This window comes from Uranotaenia lowii, chromosome 3 (genome assembly GCF_029784155.1).
Source record: "Uranotaenia lowii strain MFRU-FL chromosome 3, ASM2978415v1, whole genome shotgun sequence".
NCBI classification, from domain to species: domain Eukaryota; kingdom Metazoa; phylum Arthropoda; class Insecta; order Diptera; family Culicidae; genus Uranotaenia; species Uranotaenia lowii.
The window spans coordinates 245,647,230-245,673,875 of NC_073693.1; the positions used below are offsets into that span (position 1 = coordinate 245,647,230).

The window sequence follows — 26,646 nt, forward strand, 5'->3', positions numbered from 1 at the left end:
CCCACAACGCCCCAACAATCTTCGGGCCGAATTTGGCTTCATGCCACTACTCCAAGGACGTGCTGAAGTGGTTTGCGGACAATAAGATCAATTTCGCGAACGACCTAAGGTAGTGGAGACAGTCGAGGAACTGAAGAAAGTATGGCTTTACATGCAAAAAACGATTGATTCACAGGTTGTGCAGAATCTTATGGCCGGGGTTAAGGCCAAGGTGTGGGCCTTTGCTAGGTGGACTGTAAATAAAATACGAGTAAAATGGCAAAATGAAGTTTAATAGTTATTTTACAATCCCTGAAAATTTGATGGCAATCGGATGAAAACTCGGATGAAAACTTTGCAAATCAATTTTGTGTGTGGCAACCAGTGCTGCAAATTTTCAGTGTCAGTGAGAAATTATCAGCTGACTTTATTGCAGTGTATCGGTCAGTTCAACGCCAACTAGATTCATACGAGAATGAACAGAAAGCTCGGTCCTGAAAGCTCTCTGCACACTCATTCACCAATCGGCAACATCGGTGCTCAGTATACATTCAGGCTCTTTGCAGGTTCATGAGGTTATCCAATCTTCATTTTCAGTTTCAAGCGAACATTGCTGAAAGTGAAAAAAGCTCCATTCTATTATCATTAAGTTTAGTTGAATGGTGACAAAGATTGTTCGACTCGCTAGATATGCGGATATTTCATAATTACTGCTGAGATCACTATTCTGAAGGATTGTGATAAAAAATACGTCTTTTACAAATGGTGCAAAGAGTTGGGAAGGTTTAGAAATAAGTGTTCGGGTTCGCGAGACGAACGCTGGCGAGGGGGCGTGTGGAACGAATGTGGGGGACAAAACTTTGCCAAATTATGACACAAATATGACAAAAAGTTGGCAATAAAATGACAAAACGTTATAAAGGTGATAAAAGTATGAAAAAATAATGACAAAAAAAATCTGACAAATATGACTGAAATTTACAATACAATGAAAAATAATTACTAACAGAACTCTGCCGAAAATCTGAATTGTTCTTGAGATTTTCGTCATATGTTTACCTCATTTGTCATATTTTTGTCATTATTAATTACCATAAATTCTATTCTCCATAAACCTCTTGTCCCCCCTTCAAATAATCGTACAGAACAGAACAAGCGATTTTCAAGTCGCCATTTCTTTTCGAACCCCAATTCACAAATTGCAATAATGGCAAAAACAAATGCTTGCTGAAATTATCAGCAACTTTCGCTGACACTGATTGAATACTTAAGCTTCAGTCACTGATCAAATACAGTGAGTGACAGAAATGCCTAAGCGAAAGACGCTTTCATAGCTTTCGAGTGAAACAAGTTAGTTCGGGTTTACGAGTGAGCCTTCTACTGACTGATAGACACACTCACACAGCTTTCTGTACGCGCGAAGATGACCGAGCCGATCAGAAGCTTTTATATTTGTTGACTTTTCTATTCCGTTCATTTCAGTTAAAGCTTTTTACACTGATAGAAAATCACAGTCAGTATCATTTGTGCTTTAAGAAAATTTGCAGCACTGGTGGCAACTTCATCGTGGACACCCATATGCAGGAGTCTAAAATTGATAGACTTGGCTCACTACTCACTAGTTCATAAAATAAGGACTTGTGCAGGTGATGTAATCCATGAGCCAAGGAAAGGGTCATTGCTAAAGAGTTCAACCTAGAAGATGTTGATAAAGAAGGTCCATGAAGACAAAGCAGGTATGGAACCTGGAACTCAAAATCAGAAGGTTCAAAGTAGGATGACTAGTGTTGCGAATGTTCCGGACAAAGTACCCGCCCGGAGCTCTATGCTGAGATTCGGATGCTTTCAAACGAAGACGTCAACCAACTCCAACTTGAATGACTCATCTGGCATCAAGGGTCATTTTATTTCGAAGATATTCCTCGCTAGTTAAGTACCGTACCCTAAAGTGTGTCCTGCAGTACAAAGAAATCTTATATTCACTGCTTAAATCGTTGGGAACAATTCTTTTCGGATACCTCTCGGAGGTGAAGTTCATGCTGCATTAACTCAATCGCTAGCTGTGGGATAAGACGATTTTAACTTGACAACCTTCTTGCCGCTGAGGTCAGTCTACAATGAAATGGAAACAACTCTAGGTTTTAACACCGCGAGTGGTGGAATCAATTCAGAGTTTAAAGTAGATCGTGCTTAACCTTGCAAGACGCAGACCCCTGTCTCGTTTGTTCTTCAGAACAACTACCAAAGCCCATCTGGTTGTTTGCCACTCACTGTGCTGTATGTTATGTGAATATCTCCAGAAAGTTTATATAGAGTTGATTTCAGATGGAGTATGAACAGCTGTAGTGCCTTTTGATAACGTTATCTTAAGCACTGTGAATAAGGAAGATAGTTCGATTAAGCAGTCCGTCGGTCCGTTTTGAGCTTGTGGGATTGATTGCTGTTTCATTCACAGGAATGTTGCAAAGATTAGGAATTTAAAAAAAACATATACCGTCTTAGCCGATTTAGGCTTTTACAGACTGAATAAATGACGTGGACAACTTAAGAAACATTTAACATCCAGTACCGAGATGGGAATCGAACCCATGCCATCAGTGGACCAGCGATTACCGTCTTACCACGCTAACCACTCGACCACCGAGACGTACAGAGAGAAATAATGCCAGACCAAGGGATAAGTGTATTTCTCAATGTTTTCAATGTGAACAACAACAAAAATGCAAATGGTTGGTCTTTAAGTATTATATCTTTTAAATAGGAATGACCAATAAACTAAGATTTAGGTTTGATCAGTGTTATAATCACAACTACTATAAGAACATGACAAACACATAATTCTTTACAAAGCTTGAAAAGATAGATAACGCTAGAAAAAGATATCATTGTGAATTTCTATACGTTTTATCGTTTCGGTAAAATAAATAAACTACAAATTAACTGTAATCAAATGAATCGCAAGTTCAAAATACGACTGTTTCACTTGATTCAGTAATCATTTGAAGAGGGGTGTGTTTCTCAAGTGTTTATGTTTTCCGAACCTAAACCCACACTTTACGTCTCACTCGGATGCCATTCTACTGCCATATCAAGCTGACTGTGGCAGAGGCACTCACGCGACCAGGTACGACAATTTAGTCAAGCAGTTAGCCAGTGTCACATCCAAATATACCTGGCAAATAAAACCATCTCCATCACAGCCATTTAAGATCCGTTGACCCACCAACTGCTGCCTAGCTGCCCCTCGCTGCTGCCTTTCACAGAACGTTCGTCGTTTCCACTGCATTCATCATCGTCGACGTCTATTCCAAAGTCAAGTTTTGTATCCACCTTATAGGTACGAGACATAACAACAACAAACTTCAACCGTCCGTCCAGCCCAACTGTGGGCAACGCTGATGGAAAGTAGGTTAACCGGATTGCTCGCTGCCGTCTCTAACATTGGCGTTGTTTGTTGTTTGCATGAGAAGGAAAGAGGAAGTTGGGCCTAACTATGAATGTACCTGTGGAGGTACTGTGTCAAATGTAAACAACGAATTCGATTGTGAAAAATTATTTGCTAGGAAAACGTGCCTTCGAAGGGTATCAGCCATTCATTAATTCACTCATTCATTCATCGGTAAAATTTAGCTAGCGCAAAATCAAAACACCTAGTCGAGGAACATGACACACTTATGGATTTTTATTTCTTATAGCCCCTCTTACGCGTTATGAATTACGAACAAAGCAAAATTCGATTGTAAACAATCGGCGTTATCTCTCAATTGGCTTGACATAGAAAAGTGAGTAGGATAGTCAAATTAAAAGCTATTTATTGTACTTTAATCTAAAGAGATTTGCAATCGTTAAATGAAACACTCTACACTCATAGCTCGAATCTAACACCAAAAATGACATTCTTACTCAGTGATAAAATTGGCATAAAGAGATGACAGAAATAGGAACAAACAGCATTTTCTATCTACACACACTTTTGCGTAACTTTTCTTTCCAGAAAAACTGAGGGTTATCCTTAAATCAAAATGTGTTTTTGGTAACACAAACTATTTCGACCCACCTTTCTACAACTGTGGATGTTTGGAAAACAAAAATTGTACACCTATGAACTTAAAGCTACCCCGTGGGGAACCGAATCGAATCCAGATTCCCATTGTGACGATGATTCCAACGCGGTCAACAAGTCATCCTCCATAGTAATTGTCCCCGCGGGCGTTCGCCGTTATCGAGAAGCTTACATTGTCTCCGGGACCCTGTCCGTACAGGATAGCCTTCCAAAAACCTGCCGGTAAATATCTGGGAAACATTTTCTTATCGAGGACGTGATTGTTCACCTCGATCACCCTCGGCGTTACCGGGCAATCACCGGCGTTTATCAAGTTGGTATAGTAATCCACAAAGTACTTTTCGTAATCAGGATATATATACTTGGTAAAAAAGCACACATCGGACTCGGGAATTTTCATTGGGTAGTGAACGAACTGTTGATTCCCCAATGCACTATGAAAGAAGCGCATGGTAAACTGTAGAGAAAAACGTAATGATTAGAAGAACACATTTCCGTCGAATTTCCACATGTTATACCTTAAAATCTGTACCCAATTCTTTTTTTATGATGATTTTTCCAGTCAGTGCCGTCGTTGTGCGATTAATTTTCTTAACTCGTATATCATATTCGACTGCCTCGGCACCGCTGTATTGCTCGAATCCCTCGAACATCGGTTGTAACGCTAATGCAACGTTGACTAGGAGCATCACAGAGAACGTAACTTTGAATGTCATTTTAAATATTGTATGAACTAGTTTCTGTTCAAGACAGATCGCGAATCATCGACCATATTGGCGTTTCATTAATTTATATATTACAAGCACCCGAGTGATCTTTACTGATTGATTAAATGCCGAGAGGAAGCTCATTACACAGTACACAGTAGCTAATAATTGTGTCACGAACGAATGGCGTAATAATCTCAGGATGTTTACTGTATTAAACTTATAATGGCAGATTTCGATTGTAACATTACACAACTCTGGTTAGCTGAACCGATTGCCTATATAGAACACAAGATAAATCCACATTAAAACAACAATGTAATGGTATGGATAGATACCTATTTGGTATCCACTTAAAGCGAGTTATGCTTGTTTATTTTGCAAAGGGTGTTCACGATGAAATTGTCACACTATGAAATTGCTCTAACTATTGAATTGTTGGGTAGAATTAAATGAAAATATGGGTGGATTTAGTTCATAGTGCATTGTTTATATCTTGCAAGTTTTAAAGTCCTATGATCAAAACTCGCGGAAATGGAGTCGAAAGAACCGCTCGTGCGTGATAAAATCTTGCGCATTCATCGCAAGAACAAGGATTCACCGCCGATCGGAACCCTAGAAGTGAAGGAAAAAGTATTCCGTTCAGCACCAAACATCACAACCGCGTAGTTGGGGCCTTCAACCGAAACCCGAACGCCTCCGTTTGGGATGTGGCTAAGAAGCTGCACCTAAGCCGAAGTTCTGTCCAGAAGGCCAGAACTAAGGCTGGGCTTCGAACGTTCAAGATACAAAAGACCCCTAATCGCGACGAGAAGCAGAACAAGTCCACCAAAACCCGTGCCAGGAAGTTGTATCTCTTCATGCTGACGAAAGTTGAATCATGAACGAGTTGAAAGTTGAATCATGGACGACAAAACATATGTGAAGGCCAACTTCAAACAGATCCCCGACAACCTCTTTTTCACGGCCAAGGATAAGTTCAGCGTCCGGAGCATGTCTGTACTCAGAAGATGTCCAAATTTGCGAAGAAATTCCTGGTTTGGCAAGCCATCTGTACGTGCGGGAAGCGGAGTGCACCTTTCGTTACCCAGGATACGATGGACGGACAGGTGTACATGAAAGGGTGCCTCCAGAAGCGGCTGCTTCCTCTCCTGAAGGCCCACAACGTCCCAACAATCTTCTGGCCGGATTTGGGCTCATACCACTACTCCAAGGACGTGCTGAAGTGGTATGCGGACAATACCACGAAAATGTTCAACCCTCCCAACGCTCCGGAGCTCCGCCCCATCGAGAAGTACTTGGCGATTATGAAGCAGCACCTTCTTAAATGACCTAAGGTAGTGAAGACAGTCGAGGAACTGAAGAAAGTATGGCTTTACATGCAAAAAACTGTTGATTCACAAATTGTGCAGAATCTTATGGCCAAGGTGCGGGCATTTGCGTATGGACTGTAAATGAAATACGAGTAAAATGGTAAAATGAAGTTCAATAGTTGTTTTTCAATCTCTGAAAAATTAATGACAATCGGATGAAAACTCGAATTTTGCGAATCAATTTTGTGTATGGCAATTTCATCGTGGACACTCTTTAGGTTTGGTGTAATTTTGGTGCAAATAATTTTCTCATTGTGTAATACGTTGAAAAATGTATTACTTTTATCACCACTTTCCTGGAGTTATAGGATTTATCGTATTTCGATCTACCGCTTTTCGGCATTTCAAAATGTGATTCTATACTTCAAGGTGTCTGATGCTGCAGCAGTAAAGGATATCCATCAAGTCACTTACATGATTGTGGAATGTCACCTTTTATCGCTGACTTCTGAAAGCGCTTCTGGCAAAAAATGTCAGTTCAGGTTGGCATTCGTTTCATACCGCCGCCGCCGATTGAGATTGATGCCCAAACTTTAATGCTGTACTCCAAAAAAAACGGCGGAAGAGCGAGCAGTACAATGCCTTCAGAGTGGTAATATCGCTGAATTCTTTGCTGTTCCTTACCAGAACTGTTTTAGTCTTCGCCATGGGTTCAGCAAGATGTTCCTTGAAATTTAGAGTCTCATTCACAATCACACCCAAATCAAAAATGGGTTGAACTTTCTGAAGTACTGTGTTAATAGCTGTGTAAAAATGCGCGATCTCAGCCTCAATCTGCTTCTAGTGAATGTTATAATTATTTTTTTTTTTAAATTACCTTCAGTCGCAATCACTTGGCACCAGAGCATAAGCTTATCGAGATCATGTTGCAGTGACAAACAGTCTGAATTTTGTGATATTGCGGTACATTTTTAGATCATCAGCGTAGAGCACTAATTCAGAACCAATTATATCACAAAGGTCGTTCATAAACAAGTTGAACAGTAGTGGACCCAAAAAACTCCCTTGAGGAACTCCTGAAGGAACAGTGAAGTATTGGAATTTCATGTAACCGTGTCGAACAAATGCAGTTCTGCCTCGGAGATATGATTCGAATCTTTTTACAAATCATGTTGGGAATCCCATTTTTTCAGTTTGACGATCAGCTTGTAGAAAAGCCGATCCAGTGCCTTGGCCAAGTTCACGTGTAAAGCATCTACTTGCTTTTTATGTGCGGCACAACCTGATAAAGGGGACCTTCACAATAAAGTTCGACAAAGTTGATCGCTTTTTGCGAAATCCGGGCTGACATTCCCAGACCCATTAACCCTCATTCAAGATTTGTTTCACCGGCTAGACTTCATTTGACACTCCTGACTAAAACCGGTGTTTCTCAACCAATCGGTTCTAAATTTATAGTATTAAAAACCTTAAACACGTTAGTACTCTCAAAATCTCGGTTAATGAATCGACTAGATGGCACTCCCAATTGATGTAGATGTTCGGCAATCTGGAACGTTACGCATCATTACACCACTTGTTCGGTGGGTTCGATTCGATAGCAAAGAGTGATTACTTAAAGTCCTCGAAGGAGCATTAGAGTTTATCATTCCTAGCAAGTCTGGCAACTGAATTTCTCCATTCAGTATTTTTGCGATGACTGATGCCTGTTGAGTTTTCGGCGGCACTGTAATGTTTCTATTTAATCCCAGAAGCTGGCACCTGTCAGAATATACGGAAAGGCACAACCGAGCACGCTAACTAGTAGCTTATTAAGTCTACACCATTCACCAAAGTGATCTAGCGAAGATTAAAGGTGTGCACAATTGCCAGTGGATTCAACTGGAACGAATAGTTTAAGAGCATCAGCATATCCTATTTTGTTTCCAATTTCCAAGCTAACCAAAATCAGGTCGTTGAAAAACAGAACAAACAGTAAAGCTCCCAAATTGCTCAATAGCGGCACTCCAGACCGGTTAGTAAAAGGAAATTATATGCTATTACCAAATTTGAGCCTAATACTCGGTAAAGAATGATTTCAACCAAGAGACTATGTTGTCATGAACACCAAGCTTAGCTAACTTTGCGAGTAAGGTTTCGTGAAAATCGTATCAAATGCCGCTTTGATATCGATGTATATTGCATCGACCTGTTTTTTCCTGTCTATTTGGTTCAAAACGACGTGTACGCTAAAAGATTGGTACTCACCGATCTACCAGACATGAATCCATGCTGTTCAGCGGCAATGTGATGTGAAGAAGCGCGTAAAAGGCCTTAACTTACAACAATTTCGAAAAGCTTGGATCCTGCAGATAAACCCGTAATGCCTCGATATTGCTTCACATTTTGTCGTTCGCCATTTTTAAAGACAGGAAACATGAGGGAATTTTTCCAATAGTCCGGGAATTTACGTTGTTGAAATGATCGGTTAAAGATTTGGGCTAGCGGCAATGAAAGAGCTTCGATGCATTGACTGTAAATAACAGCCGGAATTCCATTTGCTTGAAGTCACCTGCGTAATAGGTAACGATTTAAAAAGTCACTTGCCACCGACTTGAGTCACGCCAGAAAACTATGAGAGTTGTGTGTATTGCTTTGAATTTGGTCGTTTTTCAAGACGATAAATAAACATTTAATAATTGAAAAAATAAGGGTTTTTTTTTATCCAGAATTCTAAGCTTATAAATAAACTAATCGGATAATTTCAAGGTACAGACCCCGTTCGATTTTGACAACATTCGATTTTGGCAACATCCGAGCAAAAAGCGTTCGTTTTTGGCAACATTCAAAAAAGACGATTTTTTTTGTCACTTTTTTATTTTTTATTTTCATTTCAAAATATTTCAAATTAATCAAAATTAATGTAAAACGTAATATTTGCTTGAAATTTTTCAATTCGGCTTAATTATAATAGTTTTAAACAGTAAAATCATGAATTTTTCCATGTTTCACTGCTTAAAACTAATATAATTGAGTCAAATTGAAAAAAATTATGCTAATATAAGATTCTACATCAATTTTGACTAATTTGAAATAAAAATAAAAAATAAAAAGTGACAAAAAAAACCGTTCGATTTTGGCAACATTCGATTTTGGCAACATGAAATTTACGGGCGTGTTGCCAAAAACGAACGGGGTCTGTATTTGCTACGAAATTTGAGATTTAGAATATTTTCTTCGTGATAAGCTGATATAGATACTATTTTGTATTTCTCGAACATTAAAGCTGTTTTTTAAACTGAACCTTTAGCAACGAGACTCACACTTCCGAAGATGATGATTGACCCTTGAGGTCCACGAATCATCCCCCGTAGTAGTTGTCCCCGCGTATGTTTACGGTAAGTTCAAAAGTAAGGTTATCTCCAAGACCTTCCCCAGTCAGGACTGCCTTCCACAAACCCGCTGGCATATATTTCGGGAACATTCTTGAATCCATTATATGATTGTTCATCTCCACCACTCTAGGGCTAATCGGGCATTCACCAACCTTTGGTAAGTTGGTAAGGTAGTCCTTGAAATAATCCACATAATCAGGATAAATAAACTTAAAGAAAAAACACACATCGGATTCGGGAATTTTCATCGGATAGTAAATGAACTGTTGATTGCCCAACGGACTGTGGAAGAAGCGCATGGTAAACTGTAGTGGAGGAAGCAATTAATAATGTGACTTTGTATGTCGTCAAATTTCTATATGTTCTACCTTGCAATCTGCGCCTAGTTCCTTTTTAAAAATAATTTTTCCAGTAGCAGCTGTCGTTGTACGGTTAATTTTCCTTATTCGTACAGCAAATTCTATTGTTTCAAAACCGCTGAATTGCTGGAATCCTTCGTACATCACTTGTAGCGCCAATGTTACATTGGCTAGGAGTGTCACAGTTAGAATCGTGTTGAACATCATTCTCAATTTTGAGTGAACAGCTTTCTGCTGCAACCAATCTGCGACTCATTTATTATATTGGCGTTCAGTTTATTTATATTTGTGATTATAAGCAATACAATGGCAAATTTTAGTTGTAACTCGTTTCCAGTAATTATGATTGATAGCATTTAAATCTAGATAAATTTGAATATTTGAACAGCCTAACAATGTAGTATAATGGGTAGGTATCTAAGTGCAAAAAACGTGTGATAAATGTCATGTTATATGATAAAAAGGTAGGTACTCTCATTTTGCTTGTTCAATCAAGTAATCATGGTAATTTTATATGTATACCTAGTAGGGTAACGGACTTAAATTGGACCAGAGGACTTATTTTGGACCACCTTGTTAGCTCTCTTATAAAAAAATAATCATGAAATGTTTTTAGCAAATATTGTTGAAGCTCGGGCACCTCATGTGATGCACTATCTTTTTTTTCATTATTGGTTGCTTTATAAGAAAGCTAAACAAGGTGGTCCAAAATAGGCCCCTTGGTCCAAAATAAGTCCGTTACCCTATTGGTTGATATTTTGAGAAGCTGTCCCTGCCAAAATATAAGATCAGTACCAACACGTGAAAAGGGCCTATTCATTTATAACATTTCGAGAAAAATGCGTTTGAAAATTTTGCAACCTTTTTTAAACTGCTTATCAAAATTGACGTTAAATCTATCAAGTTTATGTCACTCAAACGGCCTGTAGGAGTATTCTTCATATGTTTGTATAGATATACGGATATTTTCATGGAAAAAAAGCTCGAAATTGCTTATAGAACCTAGCTGGAGTATGATTTTTATCTAAATGGTCATACACACTTTGCCTTGAACTGTATGTCTGATGTGTGTACTGTGAGTGAGATGGATATAAAATTTTGCTTCTTTTTTGACAAACGCTTATGGAGAGACCCAGTGGAGTTAGTGAATAGCTTTTTTCCGTTTGCTATGTTCTGGCGTAAAGGGTATATAAACCAATTTTTGTGGGAGTAATGTCATATTATGTCTATAGATTTTAAGATCATCTGCTCAAATTTCATTTTAAATCTAATAGGAACTGATAAATTCAAAACGGTTTTTTTTTTCATAAGTAGAGCTTATATTAGGCTTCATGAATCCACTCAAAACGGATTTTGTTTGCTTTGACTTTTATACACCCTTTTCTAATGTTGGTGCTGAGGTAATATTAGTCACTTACAGTACCGTTCATAATTGTATAGAAATTGGAAGCACGCGTACTGTCACTTCGACTTTGAACTTCCATAACTTTTTATACTGATGATATTTTTTTTATCAAATTTTCTGCAAAAGATAGATCAACTATCACACGATTATATCACAAAGTTTGAGCTCATTGGGGTTTGTCTGGCCTGAGATACAGGAATTCTACGAAAATCGGACTTTTTGGACTTTTCTCATTCAAACTGCAATATATCAGAAACTACACTACATAATTTGTTCAAATTTTGCAGAGTGATTGTTAAAATGTAAAGCTATCATGTCTGAAGTTTTTGAAAAGTTCGATTGATGGGATGAAAAGTTACGCGAGGTACAATATTTCAGGCATGATCCTAGAAATACGATTTCTATAGAATTTTGGACGAATGTTTTCATAGGAAAGTCCTATTTTATGTTTAACAACCAGTATATCTATTTCAGCCAAAAAATCAAAACAATATCGCGAGATTCTGATTTCAAAACACAAATAGATCATTTATTCCATTTTTTCTTTTCTTCATTTCTTCTACCAGACATATTTTTACTGATTTGTGGATGGAAACGATATTGTTCTCATGAATCGTCCAAAATTCTATAGAAATCGCATTTCTGGGTTCATGCCTGAAAAATTGTACCTCTTGTCACTTTTGATCCCATCGATCGAACCTTTCAAAAACTTCAGACATGCTTACTTTATATTTCAACAATCACTCTGCAAAATTTCAATAAAAAATGTAGCGTATTTTCTGAGATATTGCAGTTTGAATGAGAAAAGAACAAAAAGTCCGATTTTCGTAGAATTCCTGTATATCAGGCCACACAAACTCCAGATAGCTCAAATTTTGTGGTATAATAGTGTGATAGTTGACCTAACTAACGCAGAAAATTTGATCAAAAAATATCATCAGAGTAAAAAGTTGTGGAAGTTCAAAGTCGAAGTGACAGTGCGCGTACTTCCAATTTCTATACAATTATGAACGGTACTGTATATGTTTTTGTAATGTGTAAAAAAAACATATAAGTGACTAATGTGTGAAAGTATTTGGTTAACTGTTTTAGCGTATGAACAATTCCGATGATTTCGATGATTCTCTGCTGACATAAAAATGGCAACTGAGGATAATTTAAAGCTTAGAAAGTCGGCAATGTTTATTTTGCATTTCACTCTACAAATGATAGGAAAACAAAAATTATCATTTAAAATATGTTCAACATTAATTTGAGCCCATTTGTTAAACTTACAACACTTTGGCAAAACAACACGACTTAAATCGGTCAAGCACGCTACAAGATGAATCTAACAAACAACTGATACAAATCTATCATATGAAATAACATAGACACTGATTCCATGACATCAAACATGCAAATACCAATGTTCTCCTTGTTTCATTTATCATTTCACGAAAAGTTACACGTGAATGTTATATATAAACTTCCGAATTGAATGAGCTACATGATCATTTGCTCGGCGGTTTTGATTCAATGGAAAACTGTAGTCTGTTAAGGGTGGAATGGCTTTCGCTTGTTCTGTGTTGCGTCGCTGTGCTGCAGTTCAGTTCCAAATGTTCCGCCGCAAAGGACGTTCTGTATGAAGGATTCGAGCAGTATAATGGCACTGAAGTTGGCGAGTTTATCCTCCGCGTGAAGAAACTTAATCGCACCACGTCGGCCCTTTTCGGTACCATAAATCTGAAGAAGGATTTGGGAGCAGATCATAACGTGAGTTTACTTTTTAAAAAATATAAGTTAAATTATAATAACTGTTTTTTTCCTCATGGCAGATTGACATAAACTTCTTTCACAGCCCGAAGGGAAATCAACAGTTCAACCACTACCCGATGAAGATTCCCAAAACAAATATGTGTGATTTCACTAAAAACGTCTTTCCGGATTATGAAAAGTACTACAAGGATGTGGTGGATAATATATTTCAAGTTGGGGATTGTCCCATAACTGCTCGGGAAATGACGATGAACAACCACATTCTCGATAGTAACATGTTTAGTCCGTATAACCCGTCCGGATTGTGGAAAGCTGTTATCAAGGTGGAAGATTCAAGCGGAGAAGGGTTTACCGTAGCCTGGACCATGAATGCATATGGCGAAAACTATTTTGGTTAATATGATACAATTGAATAAAGTATTTTTCGACAACAAAAAAAAAAACGCTCAAAATGAAATTCTATACATACTATTCTTGTGTGCCTCGAGGAACCTCTTGTGGACCAATAATAATCTCAGTCTATTTCAAAGACGTACTGTTGCTCTTCGAAGGTCCAAAGATTGTTTATGCAAAGAAAATTGTTTGCCGTGGAATTCTTTTGCTGTGGAAGGGAGGTCGAGTTCAATTCAATGAATGCAATGAAATATTTTTGTTTCTTGTAATTCCGAAGCTTATTTTTGGGCTTCTCCTTTTGCTCAAGTAGAATCATGATATCTTCTGATCTAGAAGCTGAAGCGAGCGTCCAGAAAATGACGTTGCCCAAAAGGATCGACGATTTTCAATATGCAATATCACAAATTTGGGCTTGTGATATAGCTTAGTTGGCAAGTCAGTTGCCTCCTGAGCCGATGTCCGTGAGTTCGAGCCCAAGAGTAAACATCGAACACAGTTGTACCGGATAAGTTTTTCAATGACTGTCCGCCAACTGCATCGTTGATATAAGTCGCGAATGACATAAAGATGTTAAAACGACTATAATCGAAACAAAAAAAAATCACAAACGTGTTACGAAGCTTTAACCCTTCGTTTCATAAAGTAACAAATCTGCAACAATTAATTAAAGCTGTTGTAACTTTTGCAGAAAACCAAATATTCAACTTTTTTCTTCAGGGCAATAATGTTTCTAACTTCAAGATTACGTTGAATTAAAAAAAAATGACTTTCTGCGTATACATATAGAAACTAGACCCATTTGAATCTGAAAAATATGATATATTTAAAAAGGCTTATTTTTCAGAATTTTGACCTAGTCCAATTCACACTGCGAAAAAAAAAAATTGTCTGAAAAAAATATTTTCGCATTTTCAGTAATCCAATTAACACAATTGAATACAATTTGAAGATTTTTTTGATTTTTTGTCTGATATAACGGCCTTTAATTAATTGTTGCAAATTTGCAACATCATGCAACGGTAGCACCTTTAGTTAGGTCTATGGGTTACAATGTGTGCTTTCTAATGTTTCATCGTTTAAACAGTATATATGTTTCCTGATGAAAGTATTATTATTTATAATGCTATATTATCATGTTGTCGAGATATTTTTGGAATAATGCAGATGAATAAGCCTCTAACTGAACAAAATGGCTGACAACTGTAAAAATATTGGGGAAAACCAAGAACAAATTCTTTTGGCTAGATCATCAACCATGCGTCACATTTAGTACAAATTTGTGACTTTTGAGTATTTAAAGTGTTTATATTAATAATTTAGCATCTTTAATTTTTCAAATGCATCCAACGATGATTTTGAAAATAATTTTATGATCCCCGGAAAAGATTGTATTTGTTCGTAGAAAATATTTTCAAATTTTTAGAAAATAATAATAAACATTTTTTTCTGCTCACTACTTGATAATGTTATACCCTAGTTTGAAACATTAGTCCCATAATGTTCTTCAAATACTTTTTTATCGTTTGTATAGTATTTATGATAACAGTTTTTATGTTTTCAGTACGAATTCAATCATCATGGAGAGACGAAAATAACAGTTCCATTCAAGTCCTACTTATAATTCTGTTTACTCTTCCAAACGCGTACCATATTCAATAAATGTTATACGGGTAAACCCATTTTTAATGTATTTTATCCATCGGTTTTTTTTTATAATTAATGAATAATAAAAATTTTTTTTTTGTTTTTTAGTGTAGGTGTTTGAAGAAAAAAACGCAATTTGTTTCTTCAATAATTTGTATTTCCTGATTTTCAAGTTGCTTGATTCTTTGAATCTAAGTATACCATGCATAAAAATCATTTTTTCATCACAATTTTTAAGGTTTAATAATTCAAACATAGTTGTCAGCCGAGAATGAACTTGTTTCTAGATTGCTGTATATTGCGCTAAAAAACTATGAGCACGAAGAATACCATTAAACTTTTCACAAAAAATGGAGTTACTGAAAAAGAACTGAATACAAGTCCAAAGCTTGAATTTCATTGTTAAAATATTGATTTTGGCAAGGTAATTTTTTCAAAAAAGTTGTATTGGAAAGACGTTTCAGCTTTCCATAAGCAAACGTAATGAATATTATCGCATATCTACCAACCCCCCCCCCCCAGCTCCCAAAATAATACTGTGCCTAGGAGGTCTAGCCGCTAGCGAATACGCTGGCGTGAGTCTGGTTTTGGTATGCTAGGCGTAATGGGTTCGATTACGGGTATCGGCAGGAAACTTTTAGGTCCAAATCACATAAATGGTGAACAGGTAAGATGTGCTTCCTTGAAATTCTCATATATAAGAATGTTCAATCAGTTTTCCAGGTCAGCTAAATATACACGGATACCGGAAATCATATAGTTAATTAGTCCACCTGATTGACTTGTTCTTCCAAAATACACTTTAATCAACATAAGTAATACATTTACTCGATAACAGATCAAACGAAGCCATTTGGTTCGGATATAGTGTAAGCTGCATTGGAAATTTGTCGAACTAATTGATCTAAATAATGCATGTAAGCACATACTTAGGCAGAAACTTAGGTGAATCCATGCATCCATGGTGGATAACCAACATACTAAGGTACTAACCCCAGCTAAATTGTGTCCAGGCACTAGGTTTACGAAGTTCTTGAGCTTTAACTACGATTAGTGCTGGATAAAATAGGAATAAGCATTTATTTCTAGCTGTCTTGTATGAGGAACGAAAAGGTATAACCATTTCATGTTGTTGCAAATTTGCAACAATTTTGGCTAAATCCTCGACATATGAGAAAATAATATTTTTTCATTATTTTTCCCTTCATGTACTCATCATTGCGCACTATTGAGAATTTTTTCAAGCAAAAATAAAAAATCATGAAATGAAGGGTTAACATCGATTTACTCAAAACTCGTTAAGTAGTAAAACGACCTTTTCAAAACTGATTATATTTTGCTAGTTTTTTTGTTTACAACAAACTTTTTTTCTGATAGTTCTCTCTGATTCCCTTGGAGACATGTCTCAACCAAAAACCAAAAATTGATTCAAAACGGTCATTGGGATTTTTATATATGATTCAAGGCTTAGCTTGTACATCTGTTCATCTGTGGCTAATCTAAGTACAAGGAACTCATCCTACTATGAACTATGAATTTCAATATACCGATGACATCATTTACTAATTCAATTTACTAACAATCTACTAATTACTATTTTTCTTACGAATGCAGCCTGTTTCGAAACATATGTATGTAATCAAAAAGTTCAATTAAAAGTTTTAAATAGCATTGAATTTTTATCTGTCCAACGTTATTCAAAATAGCCCGATTTTCCAAACGTTATCTCTTCATTGTATCCTGTAGCAAGTGTTTCTAAGGGCGGTATACTTTTGACTAAGAGAATCATTCCTATTTTGATACGTATGAAAGTTAAAAAAAAAACAGCATTTATCAAAGCGGAGGCAATATATCGGTATCGATTTTTGAATACGGCGAATGCTTTGTTTTGAGAAAAACGCATTCCAGGTTTCAGAAAATAAAATCAATTTCCTATTAAGCTGCGTACAATCATTTTCCTAAATAAGTATCTAAAATGCTTTCAAATTGATTTAATTTCATCACCCGATCGATAAATATAGCTTTTCCGTACTAATTACTTCAAAAAATTAATAAATATAACTGTGGGCCCTTTTACCACAGACTAGTGCTCTCATTTTGTTCATTCGCCAAATTGGAGCGCCCTTTTGAATTGCAGAATGTCTGTTCGCCTTTTAGATCACTCATTAAAGAAGCAATATTCAAGCAAATTTCGGCTTGAAAGCGGGTCCAAATGCTCACATTAAAACATTAGCACATTCAACGATCTTATAAATACTGATTTATGCATCTCCTCGTCCTGGAAAACAAATTTCAAAAACTTCAATGCCATTTTTCTATCTCAAAATAACTATTGGCCTTTTTTTCGCGACGGAATTTTGAGGGGAAATGGGCGAAGGAACTGTGAGATTACACACTCTTAAAAAAAGCTATTCGCCTTATTTAAAAAAATTAAATTTAACTTCACTAAAATAAGAAAAATTAAAAGAAGATCATTTTCGGATGTAAAATAAAGAGTTTAACGCATTTATGTGGTTATCTGGATTTGTTTACAGTTGGCGCATTCGCCGTATTCAAAAATCGATACCGATATGTACATACATAAATTTCATTTTTTCTAAAGCGACGAAAATTAGACCAAGTGGACGTTATCCGAAACCTTATTCGTACCTATCGAAGAAATGAAAGAGATCGCAAGATTTTACTCTCATAGACTTCAAATCGTTCCCAGCGACAATATTTTCCAGTTCTCTCATTGGTCAATATTACTCAATTCTCATCTGATTTTAGCCAAGATGAACTGCTGGTTGCAGAGAGAACATGACGATGATTTTCTCACTTGAATCTCGCGCGGGAGCAAAATCATTTCAAAATTTAAAAACAAGGCGGGCTTTCTATCATATACGATCATATACTGACTTCAGACGACATTTTATACGATCTTTTCACTATGCTGTAAACGACTTAAGTTATCTTCTCTTAAACGATTTCACGTTGGCCGGGATGCTAACTATTGGCTGGCGAAACGTGACTTTCGCTATTTCAATCTTTTTTTTTAAATACAGGATGATAATGAAGTGTTCCCGTAATTTTGAAAGATGCTTCAAAACTGGGGGGGGGGGGGGGGGGGGTATGGTCTAACGGGAAAAAAACAACATTTTCGCGATTTTTTTCTAGAGCTATCGTTCAAACAAATGTATTCAAATTTTTTGCATTATACAAAGCATTGTTAAAAGAACATTTGGTAATTTTTTCGTAGAAAAATATTGAAAAATGAGCCGGTGACGGAGCACTTCCGAGGATGCCTTTTAGAAAACAGGATTTGCGGTGGACACTGTATCTCAGCACAGAATCATCTGAAGTCAAAAAATCAGAGCAAAATATTTTTAATAGATATTTTTCTGGACCCCAACGATTTTATTTAACTTAAAAAAATTTTATGAAATTTTTGTGTCTGTTTGAAGAAAAAACTACGATTTTTCACGAAAAAATCCGCCATTTTTTATCTGTAAAATCTCCCCAAAGTAAAAAAATAAAAAAAGAAAAACGTTGGGGTCTGGTATTTTATATGTAGAAAATATGTTCCAAATTTGAAAAGAATCGGATAAGTAGTTTTCAAATGACGATGTCCACGGACTTTAAAAATGTGCTTTCGAGAAAAATGCGTTTGAAGTTTCTGCTCTTGCTTTCTTGCAGTATTAGATAGGAGGAGATAAAGGCCTATAATTTCTACAGTTTTGCTTCAATTGACTTGAAAATTTGACACAACATTCTTGAAATGTTTTACAATAAGAAAATAAAAAAATAAAAAAAATCGATTTTTTGAAAGTGTTAGACCCTCCCCCCCCCCCCTTAAACAAATTGAACCACCTTAATAACAAACCACACTCTATGGGACCTTGGCAACAACATCAAACGAGAAAAATTTCAAGATTGGCTCGACATTCCCTGCCACGACCTTAATACATTTCTTCAGTCAGTCGCGATTTCCTCCGACGGTGTTCGTTGGCACTTTTTCCGTAAATGTCATTCTAGACTTAGGTTACCAGATTGCCCGGTTTTATCCGAGTTTGCCGGATATTTAATATTAAAGTTTGGAAAAATCCGGTCCGGCCCGGTGTTTATTGGAAAAGTTCGGATTTTTCCCGGGTTGATACTCATTCTCATTCTCAAATCAAACTTAGAAAAAAACAAATTGCGTTTTAAAGTTGTTTTATTTATTTTATTTTATTTAACCATACAGACATATCATAAACTGAAGAGGAGATACGTTCTAAGTTCTAAGGCTACGAATAATATTTCTAAATTCATCTTAAAATTAAAATTAAAAACGTCTGATAATTCATTAAAAACTCGACAAAAATTATAAATAGAATGATTTTTGCAAAAGATGTGCGACTTTGTATCAGTAGAGGACAGTCAATGTTGTTCATCACCAAATCAAAAACAAACATTCTTCGGATGCTTATTCGTCTGCGTCGCAGGGTCTCAAGACTTATTAGATTGGTTTGCTCGGCATACGGTGGTAGTCGAACGGTAAAATTCCACGGCAGTCGATACTTAACCGTCCGATTGCCACCGTATGCCGAACGATGCAATCTAAACTAAGTTTTGAGACCTCCGTCATCTGCGTACATCAATTTAGAGGATTGCAGTGAACAAGCAAGATCGTTAACAAAAAGAATAAGGATTAGTGGTCCTATGTGGCTGCCTTGGGGAACATCGGAAGGGAGATCTGATTCCTCTTAGATTCACAAATGCTTGTCGATTTGTCAAGTACCCAGTAAGTGCGTCCTCTCAAAAATCGACAGAGAATTCACAAAATTGAGTACGGGGTATCCCGACTTAGGAAAAAACGGTTATTTTTCGGCGACACTCGCGCACGCCGAGGCCGATATTTTTTCTTATTCGACTTGGGGGGAGCATTTTTCTGAAGAACTTAACTGGGCCGACGGGCAACGGCTGCTCGTTTGATATTATTCATATTATTACCTCACCGGGTTGAACGTTTCGAATAAACTGTGTGCAAGCAAAGCATTGTCAGTTCCAGGCGTACCCTCGTGTGGTGCGGTGTGGTTTTCTGAAAACTACGTATTAGATCAGTAAACACAAATTTAATTGTTTCTTCTATATATGTCTATTTTTGTACGCTGCGGAAAAAAATATTAATTATACAAACGGAAAAAAATGTGGGTAACGGTTTCTGAAAGGGTTAATCCAATAAAGCATTAATTTTGGAAATGGCGTATTTTATGCACTTAATCAAATCAACCCAACTGTAACGGAATTCATTCGGCAAGCGTCGGCAGATCTGAGCCGAACACACACACGTCACGCACGATAGGAACACACGAGCACAATTCGGATCGTGCTCTCTTGGGGCGGGTCTAAGGCTGATGTCATGCTGAAGCAACAAGCAACGCGACCTACAACGCAACGTTCACACGACTAACCAGCTCTTATTTGATCTCCATGGAAATCGCGCAGACCTGTCATACTGGTCGCTTTGTATAGCGCGACCAATCTGATGCCAATGTGTTTTGTAGCGCGACTAGTAGGAAATCCAATAGGAATATTGTTTTTTTCTCGATTTGAAGCAGTAATTCCGGATTTTAAGCATAATAGTACGAAGATCTGTCCGAACTTGTGATAATAAACTAAAAAATATCTTAATCGGCGAGAAAATTTTCATGAATTCTTAGTTCCGGCAAAAAAACAAGGAATTTTGTCGGTTCAAATTTCGGCATTCTTGCAATCCGGGTCATGATTTGATGAGTTTTTGATGGCTCCCGAAAGAAAGGAGACGATTCAAAGCATTATCAGATGTAGAGAAGTGATGATTTGTAGGGAATTTCAAAGTCACAGGTCGCGCCAGCATGACATACCAATGCGTTGCAACGCAATCTTATTGGGACGTTGCGTTGCGTTGCTAGTTGCTTCAGCATGACATCAGCCTAAGCATTCCTACTCAGATCTCGTAGCACTCACCCGAGACACGCATATAGTGTGTTCCTCTCTGCCGATGTGATGATGCACAATCGCCAGAGAAATCGTTACCATCCCTCTGGCGATTTGAGTTACCTCTCTGCCGATTCATGTTTACTGGGTAGGAGTAGAACCATTTTGTAGACCATGATGGAAAGCCATAACGTTTTATTTTACTGTTTGCGATTTCATGTTAAACTTTATCAAAGGCTTTTGAAAAACCTATGTAAATGGCATCTACTTGTCGCTTCTCTTGCTGTATGGAAGATGCAGAGTAGCTCATCAGATTCGAAACCGCGTCTAAACGAAATTTTTTGAGCAAGTTTCACAAAAATAATCAGGAAAGGATTTTTGAAAACCTAAAATACAATCTAAATCTGCTGATAAATTTAGATAAAAAAAATTTCAACTTTTTTTTCTTGAATTTGGATTAGTATTTCTAGGTTTTAACCAAATTTTCCCGGATATTGCTCGAATTTTAGTCGACAATTTTGAAATCAAATGGCCTACTGAAGCTGTGAATCTATCTGGACCAAAGTGTTCCGCTGGGAACGGCTTCAGCACTTCACGAAGTATTCATTACTGAGTGTTACCAGTATTGGTCTTGAAATTGCACTAGAAAAAAACAGCACAAGGTCCTACCAGGGATACAGGTTTGTTTTTTTTTTATGAAAAAAAGCCGGACAATTTTTGGTCAGCTGTGAAAATCTTGGCGTTGGTGAAGAAAACTCTGTGAAAAGTTTGAGTAGCGAGCAGTGTCGAAGAAATGTTCTACTTACTGAAAAAATGTATGGAGGTCTACGGAAAGTATTTTGAGCTATTCTTGTTTTTTTTCGGCTCAACCTGATAGCCAAGATGTCAAAGAATATTAATATTGTTAGTTGATTCGATTTGATAGTAGGTATATCGAAAAGTTCTAGATTGTTAAAGTATTATAAAAAAGTACGGTAACTTTGTCACTCTTTATATTCATTGCATCAGTCTTCCTTTACATCAGCGGTCGGGGAACCGGGGTAAATTACCCCAAATGGGGTAAAAGTGAAATTCTTGGGGGTAACCAGAGGTACAAAGAGATCCCTTCATGTAGCATGCAGCGCACGACTTTAAGCCGATTCTTACACACGCTAACTTTTGGCTACCCCTTAACGAATACTTTTGACCCGTTATTCAATAAGACTGGGAGAACTCCTTTTTACGGATAAAGTCGCTTTACCCTTTAAGGGGTACTCAGCTTGATAACGCTCTAGCGGATGAAAATTACCCCTTATTTCAAACGATCGTATCGGATGAAAATTACCCCTTATTTCAAACGCTTGGTTATGGTGTCTGTTTCAGGTGCTGCTTAAGGGAAATTTGTTTGCGGAGAAATAAATTGCAACAAAATATCATGTTTCATTCGGTTTATTTACATGAAAACAATTTAAAACTATATAAAATTTAGTTTTTTTATTTACCATCAATTCATCGCGATTCGGGTTTCAAACATCGGATGTTTTCGTCGCGCTCTTCTGATACCTGGGATTTCTGAAATAATAACGTGAATGATAATATTATTGAAGAAAACAATAAAAAATTTCAAGGAAATACTTACAATCTTTCTCATCGCTATCAATATACCGGGAAAATAACGACACTTTGAATGTAACAACACCTGTAACTACCCCTTTTGAAAAGAAGCGAGCTTTTCGAAATAAGGGGTAATATTGATCCGATAAAATGACCCGTTATTTGACAGATCGCGGAGGTTCTCAATAACGGGTCGATTTTACGCCTTTAAGGGGTAGCCAAAAGTTAGCGTGCACGCTAACTTTTGGCTACCCCTTAAAGGCGTAAAATTGACCCGTTATTGAGAACCTCCACGATCTGTCAAATAACGGATCATTTTTTCGGGTCAATATTACCCCTTAATTCAAAAAGCTCGAGTCCGCTTCAAAGGGGTAGATTTAGATGTTACATTGAAAGCGTTATTATTTGTCTGGTCATTGATATGGCAAATTGTAAGTTTTTTATAGTATATTTATGTCGCTTCCTTTGTGAGATTTTAATTATTCATGTTATTATTTCAGAACAGCACAGTTCCGGACGAGGACGGTAAAAATTTATAAGCAGATGACTGAAACCGGAAACATGGATGGTAAATACAAACTGGTGTATAAATTTATTTATTGTAATTTTTGAATAAACAAAATGGAACATGATATTTTGTAGTGATTTATTTCCCAGCAGACATATTTTTCATAAGCAGCTCCTGAAATTTCCACCATACGAAAGCCTCTTAAATAAGGAGTAATTTTCATCCGGTATGAGCGTTTGAAATAAGGGGTAATTTTCAACCGTTACAAGCGTTATGAGGCTGAGTACCCCTTAAAGGGTACAGCGACTTTATCCTTAAAAAGGAGTTCTCCCAGTCTTATTGAATGACGGGTAAAAAGTATTCGTTAAGGGGTAGCCAAAAGTTAGCGTGTACAGCCCGACGTCAGCCACGAAAGAATCATCTTGCAAAGTTGCAAACTGATTCTTTCTCCCTTACATACAGAACGTCGAACATGTTTGCAAGTAAAAGTCAACCGCGCGATAAAATCCTTTGACTGCACGTTCCGAAAATTTCAAACGATTCTCCGAAGTTAAGATCACTTGCAAACTTGCAAGCCCGAAGATAAAATCCCTTGAGCCGAACAGAAAGAATCATTTCCGAAGATAGCTACAGTCTGCAAGTTGCTTGCTTGCAGTGCTGTGATGCGATGTACGTTTGCAACCTTGCAAGTTGCAGAACGCTAGAATCCTCCTTGGGCGGATCAATATGTATGTTCCCCCAACGACGATGTTAGTTTGCAAATTTGTTTGTTACCAAATCCAAACGTTCGTCGGCTCGTTCTTGTGTGGTTTGGTTGGTTCCACCAATCTGAGCCGAGCGCGCGGAGGAAAAAAGGGATACCAAAATGTCAACCATCCTTTCAGTCGTCGTTCGGCAAGGAACACGTGCGGACTCTACCCGCATGATGCTCTGAAGGATATGTTGGTGCTTTCGTACTCGGTTCGTTTCTTACTTATAGGGTTTCGAAAGGAAGTGGTGCCCAAACTAGGGTGATTAAGACGAATCATCAATGAAATCGTCGTTGGGGGAACATGCATATTGATCCGCTCAGGGAGGATTCTAGCGTTCTGCAACTTGCAAGCTTGCAAACGTACATCGCATCACGGCGCTGCAAGCAAGCAACTTGCAGACTGTAGCTATCTTCGGAAATGATTCTTTCTGTTCGGCTCAAGGGATTTTATCTTCGGGCTTGCAAGTTTGCAAGTGATCTTAACTTCGGAGAATCGTTTGAAGTTTTCGGAACGTGCAGTCATCGCGCGGTTGAATTTTACTTGCAGACACGTTCGACGTTCTGTACGTAAGGAAGAAAGAATCAGTTTGCAACTTTGCAAGATGATTCTTTCGTGGCTGACGTCGGGCTGTAAGAATCGGCACGGCATGTAGCGCAAAGGGATCTCTTTGCACCTCTGGGGGTAACAGTGAATATTTTGTGAGTGCAAAGTGTATATTTTCATTTTGCAATTTTATGAATTGTTGGAGCATAATATGAAGATGCTGAAAAAATTTCGATTTCGTTTTTTTGCTCTTCGTTATGGGGTAATATCAATTTGAATAAAAAATGTTTTGGGGTAATGATTCAAAAAGTTCCCCGACCCCTGCTTTACATCGATTCGCCAACTAAGTATACAATTTGTGCAAGTTTGAGTGAGTATTCGAAAACAAATTAAGTATTTTACTTATTGTTTCACTTAGTGTTAAATATGAAACAGATACATAGCATGAGAAAAAATATTTTATATGATTTTCACGATTAAAAACCATGAAATTAAGGTTTGAAGACAATTAATTAATATTTCAAACTTTACTAAAAGATCCAAGAAATTAGTCATAGGATTGTGAAGTATGTTCAAAAAAAATGGTCGAGGACCCCTCACTCCAGTATTGCAGGTTAGACACAGTGAGTACAAATGTCAACAACAACCAGAAGAGCGAAAAATCGATCAAATCCGAAAATAAAACAATCGTGTTTCAACAACTGGAAGTTGTCTCTTCGCCATGTGACTCTGACTTTCGAACAGTTGTTTTGCCTGCTTACTTAGTAGTCGACCTTCCACTCGTTTGTTGAACGTCAGTCGGTACCGGGTAGCTTTAACTGAACACCCACCGAGAGCATTCATACCGTATACATATTATAAACTGCAGTCGTTAAATTGTGGACTTATATATGAGCACAAGCAAGTTACACGACCTGGCGGCAGTGATAATTGGCTTCCGATAGTGTCGACATAACGGAAACTGTATCGCGACGTTCGATATATATGATTGTCGATGCGCCTCCCCTAAGGATGCGCTCGAGGTGGTATATGGTTCGAAAATGTGTTACTTACGACAGGTATTTCGGCGTTATTTTAATATATACTAAATAAAATATAAAGCATTATCAGGAAGCCTTCAATTATGAGAATCTCATCTCAGTCGTACCTGCAAGTAACGGGTTTGAAGAAATTCAAAAACTTTTTTTTTATAAATACAGTAAGTTTTTTACGCGGTAATACGTACCGCGTAAAAAAATCTACGTAAATAAAACCACGTTAATTCCCGAGAACCGTGTAAAAAACCCGTGCTTATTGCGGAAAACTGTGGAAAAAAAACTTGAGGTTGGAACAGGAATAACATGATATGACATTCACAATGACAATGATATAATAATCACATTGAGACCTAAGACATGAGACCTAGGACCTAAGACCTGGGACTTGAGACTTGAGACCTGAGACCTAAGATCTGAGACCTGAGACAAAATACATAAGACTTGAGACTTGAGACCTAAGACCTGAGGCCTGAGACTTTTTTTTTTCATTTCTTTTTTTGTCTCAAGTCTCAAGTCTTAGGTCAAAATGCGAAAACTTAAACAACACAATTTGCAATTGTGAGTCCCCGTATGAGTTTTTTCTAATAGGTTCATTCTTAGTTTTAACAATAAATCTGAACTAAAAGATGTGGAAGCCAAGCACCAAGAGGAATGCGTCACTAGTTTTTTTTTTTTGTTTGCCATAATTGCTGCGTCTCGCGCGATCCAGAAATGAAATCAGCGGCGAGTCTGTGTGCGTATGCTCTGTACGATGTACCGAGTGTAGTGACTGACGGGATTAATGACTTCGAATAAGGTTATCCGCCTTAAGAACTGTTGTTGTGTGTACATAATGTCAACCACCGCAGCACCAGCTGATAGTTTTGCCTGATGCTGATGAACTGTTTTTTTTTTCTTCATTTCTGTTCTCTCTTCCCAGGATGTCGTACTTTTGCAAGGTAAAGCGGAACCGGTTCACAAATTGTTAATATATCACGCAATGTTAATTGCAGGGTGGCCAGCGGATGTCCATAATCGAATTCCCGGTTTTTTCCCGGTTTTCCTGATCAAGATTTTAATTTTTTTCCAGTTTCAACATACCCAGATACATACTTTCTATACCATAGAAAAAACATTTTAAAATTTTTTAAGATAAATGAAAATGAATCGTATTTAAATTTCAATATTTGATTCTAAATTCAATTGCTAGAACAGGTTTACAAAATTTACCCTTTCTGAAGAGTCAAGATTTAACAAATGTTTTCTATTTGAGGCGCTGATTCTAAGCAATAAACTTTTCTC

The 26,646-nt window shown here is 37.3% G+C and overlaps 3 protein-coding genes across 4 annotated transcripts in view; 1 reads left to right on the forward strand and 2 right to left on the reverse strand.

Moving 5' to 3' along the window:
- LOC129751230 (F-box/WD repeat-containing protein 11-like) overlaps positions 1 to 26,646 on the reverse strand; it is a 123,379-nt gene that overhangs the window by 16,745 nt on the left and 79,988 nt on the right. The gene's annotated exons all lie outside the window — the stretch shown is intronic.
- Positions 3,491 to 4,888, reverse strand: LOC129751234 (uncharacterized). The gene is made up of 2 exons (XM_055746604.1): positions 4,561 to 4,888; positions 3,491 to 4,499 (listed from the first exon to the last, which is right to left on the reverse strand). The coding sequence occupies exons 1-2, from the start codon at positions 4,756 to 4,758 to the stop codon at positions 4,161 to 4,163; spliced, it is 537 nt and encodes a 178-aa protein (XP_055602579.1). The 5' UTR covers positions 4,759 to 4,888; the 3' UTR covers positions 3,491 to 4,160.
- LOC129751233 (uncharacterized) lies at positions 12,714 to 13,358 on the forward strand. Its single transcript, XM_055746603.1, has 2 exons — positions 12,714 to 12,955; positions 13,018 to 13,358. Exons 1-2 carry the CDS (start codon positions 12,719 to 12,721, stop codon positions 13,354 to 13,356), a joined length of 576 nt encoding a protein of 191 aa, XP_055602578.1. The 5' UTR covers positions 12,714 to 12,718; the 3' UTR covers positions 13,357 to 13,358.

Coding starts and splice junctions, on each gene's coding strand:
- LOC129751234 (XM_055746604.1), bottom strand. CDS start 4,758: ATGACATTCAAAGTTACGTTCTCTGTGATGCTCCTAGTCAACGTTGCA. Junction 4,500..4,560: donor AATTGGGTACAGATTTTAAG/GTATAACATGTG, acceptor TTTTCTCTACAG/TTTACCATGCGCTTCTTTCA.
- LOC129751233 (XM_055746603.1), top strand. CDS start 12,719: ATGGAAAACTGTAGTCTGTTAAGGGTGGAATGGCTTTCGCTTGTTCTG. Junction 12,956..13,017: donor ATTTGGGAGCAGATCATAAC/GTGAGTTTACTT, acceptor TCCTCATGGCAG/ATTGACATAAACTTCTTTCA.